The following is a 5,864-nucleotide window of genomic DNA, read 5'->3' on the forward strand; positions in this document are numbered from 1 at the left end:
GCGGTTGCTCGGCGTCCCTCGCGACGAATATCGAGATCGCGCGATCCAGCAGCGGCCGGAAGTGTAATTCTGCTTTTTATCGCTGGCCCGCCGTAAGAAGCGGTAATTACATCCGGAACGAGAGGATCGCAGCTAGGCTTCGCGATGGTTTTTGTTCCAGCGCCTCGAGTGGACCCCAGGGGGATCCCGAGGCGTGTCGGAGAGGACGATGTTTCGCGAGTGAGCAGGCGCGGCGTATTTCAGAACGATTAAGCGGACTCGCCGCGATTAACGATCCCGTCGAACATTTGCATGCAACGAATGGCGCTCCTTTCGTTCTGCTCGCCTCGCGATTCCATTCCTCTTCGCCCGTCGACATCCTATTTCCTGTTTTCTTCGTCCCGAACGCAACCCCGTCTTGTCTCTCGTTAACCGTCTCAGGACGCGGCCTCTATGGAAAAAGTCCTCTCCTTCGACTGCCAGCAGCCAGTTGAATTATGGATGCAATGCTTTTTCGTTAACGAACAGTTGGACGGGAGAGCGCTCTATATCCGAGATTTGCATTAATCCGCCTCGGTATTCCGGTAACTTTCGAAGCAGATTCATGCGACGCTCACCTATTGTGCGTCCAATTATGGCTGAGTTTCAGTCATACATGACTTCACACAACTCTTGCTATACTTCCTTCTGCGTACCATCGTTCTTCTAGTTTCAATAACGATCAGAAGAAAGGGATTATTAAAATATGCTTGTTGCTCTTGAAAATGGAAGCTGTTGAGAATTGAAGATAATTGAAAGGATTAAAAATCAGAAGCAAATTGAATGATACGGAAAGAATCTCCTGTCCTTCTGAACCTGTTTCGTAATAGATGCTTCATAAAGAAAAATTGTGCTCCATACGAACCGGTGATATTTTTATGATTTATGTGGATAGAGGTCGCAGAAAGCCATATCGTAGATAGTATTGCGCGCATATCGCCAATCAGTTTTAACGATGCACTCTGCGGCTGCAGAAATTGCAACACTGATTAACAGCGGTCCACGTGCGGTTCGTGGACGTCGATATCTTGACGCGAGCTAGCTCGCCAGCGTTGCTCGTTGGCCAGAGATGATTAAGCCATCGCGTGTAGCGTGTAGCGTTCTCGCGTTTGGGTGCAAAGGAAGAAGGTGGCGTCGAGAAGGGATGCAGAAAGACTCCGCCGCGGTAAATTGGTCGAACGTAACGCGACGCCTGAACGATTCTCGGCTTTTCATTCAGCCCACGATTTACTCGACTCTGCGCCACGGAGCTGCCGCTCCTATCGCTCGGTTTTCTCCCGTTCCGGCTTATCTTGCGCGTCTCTAAGCGGCGGCGAAGCTGAGACTGGAAAAGGAGCATTGCTGCTAGAGTGCTTCCCAAGCACCGGCCAATGCATGCTGATAAACCTGCCGGACCAATTTAAATCCCAAGATGGCGTCTGCGGCCACCATCCTTCTTTCCTTCTTCCCACTCTCGAACCACCTTCCTTCTTCTCCGCTTCGTTTCCCCGGGATCTATTGCGTCGAACGATTTATTAACCCATTCACCCGACAGACATCTCTAGTTTTGCGAATTTCGCTGGGAAATCGATTCGCCAGCTTCCTCGTTCTCCTCTCGGCCAGAGGAGCTCCTGACGCGTCGATACTCTTATAATTTCCTCGACGAACTGGCAGGAATAAGCTTCTTACTCGCGGGAGCTCGCGGGAGATCGACCATCCTGGCGAAGCAAATATTTGGATCTCTAATCGAGTCTGCGATGCGATCGGATGCTGTCGTTTCGCTGCCACCTTCGTGGATCAGGACGCTTCGCGATGGGTTATCGGAGTTTCTGATCAGATGGTGATAATTAAATTCGACGCTGTTATTTCCAATAGGATGCACTCGCGACTAGCCAATGACGGGGCGAAACGCGCGACGGATTGTCGAATGGACGACCGCAAACAATTTCCCAGCAAGTTGCGCAGAAATTCTTCAACCATGCTGGAAAGTCCGTTTCCGTGGGATGGGGTCGCTCGAGAACTCGTTCTGGGAAGAATATCGGGATTTGGTCGGGAAACTTAGGAGGCGACGCAATAAGGCGGCATCGGGACGCCGTCCAACCGAGGACGGATATCGCGGGAAAATAATCTGCGCCCCGAAATTAGTTCTAGCCGTGCTTTTCGATTCCATTTCGAAAGTTTCCTTTGTTCCTCGCGAGGCAGCGGAACAAGATCAAACTCCATGGAAATATTAACGTTTTGTATGGCCCGTGTTCCCGATAGGCGACTCGTTCCGCTAAACTTTTCTGCCGTTTCCCTCGTGTTCCAGTCCCCGCTCTACATTCATCTTGCTCTTCACCTCCATTAACCGTTTATTTAAAATGGTGACATTGTTCGCGAGGTTTCTGGACAATTTCGTAGACAATGCGCGCTCAATCGAGGGATATTATCGGATTATATTCAAGTACAGGCAGGGTCGTGATTCCACATGGAAAAGTAAGTCGAGCATATGAAATATAGCGATTTTAGTACACCTGTAGCCTCAAGTCTGATGCAATATATCTCCCCACTAGAATGCATCACTTTACATTCAGTCACTTCTGCATGCACAATTACAAGCACAGTGAATGCATTTCTGGTCAAGAAATAACCCGGTTAACCAGGGGAAAAGTGCCACAGAAACGTTGGGAAGAAGTTAGCTGGTGAAAAATAATCTGCTGAAAGCCGTGCCCGATCTTCGACCTATTTTTCATCCTTCCTGTAGCGATCTGTCTCTAAAGCTGTCGTTAATCCCATTTTATTCTTGACAGTGTTCGTCTGCCGCTCGAGAGTAAGAGTTTAAATCGATATCGCGGGCTGGGGATCAGGGATTACAGCTCTCGCTCTGTTAAGTTCTTCGAATCGGCGAATTATTGAAGAAAACAGGAAGTGTTTCACCGTATTATGGGATTATGTGGACAGGACGTGTTTATTTTAAGTTTCTCCGAGCGTACTTAACACCGCTTGTTACCAACTTCCCAACGGAGTTCTTCCCTTTCTCGCAAGCTGTTCGACTGCGTCGCCGACAAATTGCCTCGGCTAAATGTTAGCTTTCATTAAAAGGGGCTTTCGCATTTGCCATGTCGATTTTCCGGTTTATTTCCCCCGCGACTTCTCCACTGACGAAAGATATCCGCTTTGTGCTGAGATTTGAACATCTTGAGACCAAAGTTTAAACGCTGCCGCAATTCGAAACGAGAAGCGGACAACCGTTGCTCCTATCGAACTTCTACTCGCTGGTAGGGGGTCTTAATAGACGGATCGTAAACTTGTGAAAACTTTATATTTCAAAGGTGTCAACAAAGATACAACTGAGGGCTAACAAGAAACAATTTCCACTAAGCTCGTTCGTGTTTCTTAAGCAGCAGATATAGATTAATCGGAAAATTTTAATCCCTTTCAGAACAAGTCTGGTTTCTTATTATTGAAGTCTGGATTTTCTTTCGCCAAGTATCTTATTCTTCTTCTATTTAAATAATATAAAATAGTTGATAATTCTTGACAATGATATAGAACGAAAATTTCCGATTAACCTAGTGAAACGAGAAGAAAAGATAGTCTACGAAGTATTTTTACGGAATAGAAATTTTCCAGCTATTATGTATCGATCATGCAACGTATTCAAAGCATAGGACACTATAATTTCGTTAGGTTTGTCCCGAGGATGCCTCACTAGTGGTCTCTCTAATTTTCGGTTGGTTCTTATCCTTAAGAATATCTTCTACCCCTGGTGTTACCGCGACCGCCTCAGTTTCCTCAGGGAACACGTATTCTTCGTGATTCTGAGACGCCTCAAAATAGTGACCCAATCCTTTGTAATGTCCATGATGCTCGTAGGCAGAGTGGTGATGGTTTTCGTGGTGTTTATGATGACTGTCGTGATGATGCTTGTGGTGATGATCATTGAAATGCTTGTGTCCTTCGTTATGTGTATGTCCATGTTTATGTTCATGGGATTCAAGGTGCTTGTGCTGCTCGTGATGATGATGGTCCTCGTGATGATCATGATGGTGCTTGTGATCATGGCCGTGTTTGTGTTCCTCTTTGTGCTCGTGACCATGCTTGTGTTGCTCGTGGTGATGATGTTTGTGGTCTTGATGATGAGAGTGGTGATGATCCTCGTGGTGTCCATGGTGATGTTCCTCTTTGTGACCGTGTTTGTGCTCGTGACCATGCTTGTGGTGATGATCTTCATGATGATCGTGTTTATGGTCCTCGTGATGTCCATGATGATGTTCTTCCTGATGTCCGTGCTTGTGTTCATGTCCATGTTTATGATGATGATCCTCATGATGACCATGATGGTGCTCCTCGTGATGTCCATGTTTATGTTCGTGCCCATGATGATGTTTGTGCTCTTGTTTATGAGCGTGTTTATGATCTTCCTTGTGCTCGTGACCATGGTGATGATGGTGATTCTCAGTCTCCTTGTGTGTATGATGGTGATGATGTTCGTTAACATGATGATGTTCGTGGTGGTGGTGATGCTCGTTATGGTGATGGTGCTTGTGATGGTGGTGATGTTCCGCGTGATGCTTGTGTTCCTCGTGATGCTCGTGTTGCGAGTGATGTTGATGTCCGTGATGATGATGATGTTCCCCGTGATGCTTGTGATCATGTCCATGCTTGTGGTCGTGTTTATGATCATGCTCGTGCTTGTGTTCATGACCATGATGATGTTTATGGTCGTTATGATGGTTGTGACCGTGATGGTGATCGTGTCCATGGTGATGCTGATGATCGTGATGTTGCTTGTGTTCTTCGTGATGCTTATGATCGGCGTGATGCTCATGTCCATGTTTATGCTCGTGCTCATGGTGTTGCTTATGACTATGATCGTGTTTATGTTTTGCATGATGTTCATGATGGGCTTGGTGTGCATGATGATGAGCATGGTGATGTCCATGGTGATGTCCGTGGTTATGATAAAAGGAGGGCGAGTTATGACTGTACCCATGAATCCTCCGTTCAGCTGGGATCGTCTGAGGGGTTATAAAGGTCACAAGAGGAGACACAGAGGCGATTTTCGGCTCAATGCCCTGTTTAATCGGTTCTCCAATACGAGTGGTGATACTACTCTTCATGCTCGAGTCGAGAGCTGTTCGATGTAGTGTCGTGGGTGTTTGGACACTTAGAGGGAGCGTTAGTGGTTGGAAATTCGTAGGAAGCTGGACTAATCGTCGTTTTCGAAGATGTCTTTCGGTATTTGAGATCGTTTCTGGAACCTTGCGAGCTGGTAACAGGCGAAGTGGTTGCAATTGCCACGGAACCCTGATGGAATCGGCCAATTCTGGGCCGTCCAGTGGTAGCCGCGGTCGATTCTCTTCCGATGGTCTCAAATCTTGGCCAGCCACCGCTGTCAGCAGCAGAGCGAAGGCCAGAAGCCACGCCTAGGACGAAAGAAAGAGAAGAGGAGCCATTTGAGTTGTGGTTATCGAAAAACTAAATTGAATCTCAAACTACTCTATGTTACTTTCGTTAGTGTACTGTGTTTGAGAGGATGAGCAAAAGTCTGAAAACATTATAGAAATGTAATTAAGTTGAGAATGCCTTTAGGTGTAAGCTAATAATACAAGACAAATAGGGTACCATTTAAGTACAAACTCGTTTCGCTATGAACTCAACGCAATGAGTTCAAAATACACTGCTTCGTAATTTAACCCTTCATCTATGGACATCGTCTTAATTTTCTGCGAATTTTGAAGGTTCTCTCATCTTCCAAGGATACCTTTAAACTATCATAATATATTTCCTCACTTATCAAGCTTAGACTTCCCTAAACCAGAATCCGAACGCCATAAAATGTACCTATTCGATTCCCTAAAAATATTTTCGCCTAAAGTGTCCCC

At 46.3% G+C, this 5,864-nt stretch overlaps 1 protein-coding gene across 1 annotated transcript; it reads right to left on the reverse strand.

Annotated features, from left to right (window-relative positions):
• Positions 1-3,061: 3,061 nt before the first annotated feature.
• Positions 3,062-5,607, reverse strand: LOC143180138 (uncharacterized). The gene is made up of 8 exons (XM_076379671.1): positions 5,566-5,607; positions 5,489-5,527; positions 3,741-5,405; positions 3,579-3,697; positions 3,422-3,481; positions 3,339-3,371; positions 3,249-3,293; positions 3,062-3,173 (listed from the first exon to the last, which is right to left on the reverse strand). Exons 1-8 carry the CDS (start codon positions 5,605-5,607, stop codon positions 3,062-3,064), a joined length of 2,115 nt encoding a protein of 704 aa, XP_076235786.1.
• Positions 5,608-5,864: the final 257 nt, after the last annotated feature.

The sequence above is a fragment of the Calliopsis andreniformis genome, chromosome 6, assembly GCF_051401765.1.
Source record: "Calliopsis andreniformis isolate RMS-2024a chromosome 6, iyCalAndr_principal, whole genome shotgun sequence".
Classification (NCBI taxonomy): domain Eukaryota; kingdom Metazoa; phylum Arthropoda; class Insecta; order Hymenoptera; family Andrenidae; genus Calliopsis; species Calliopsis andreniformis.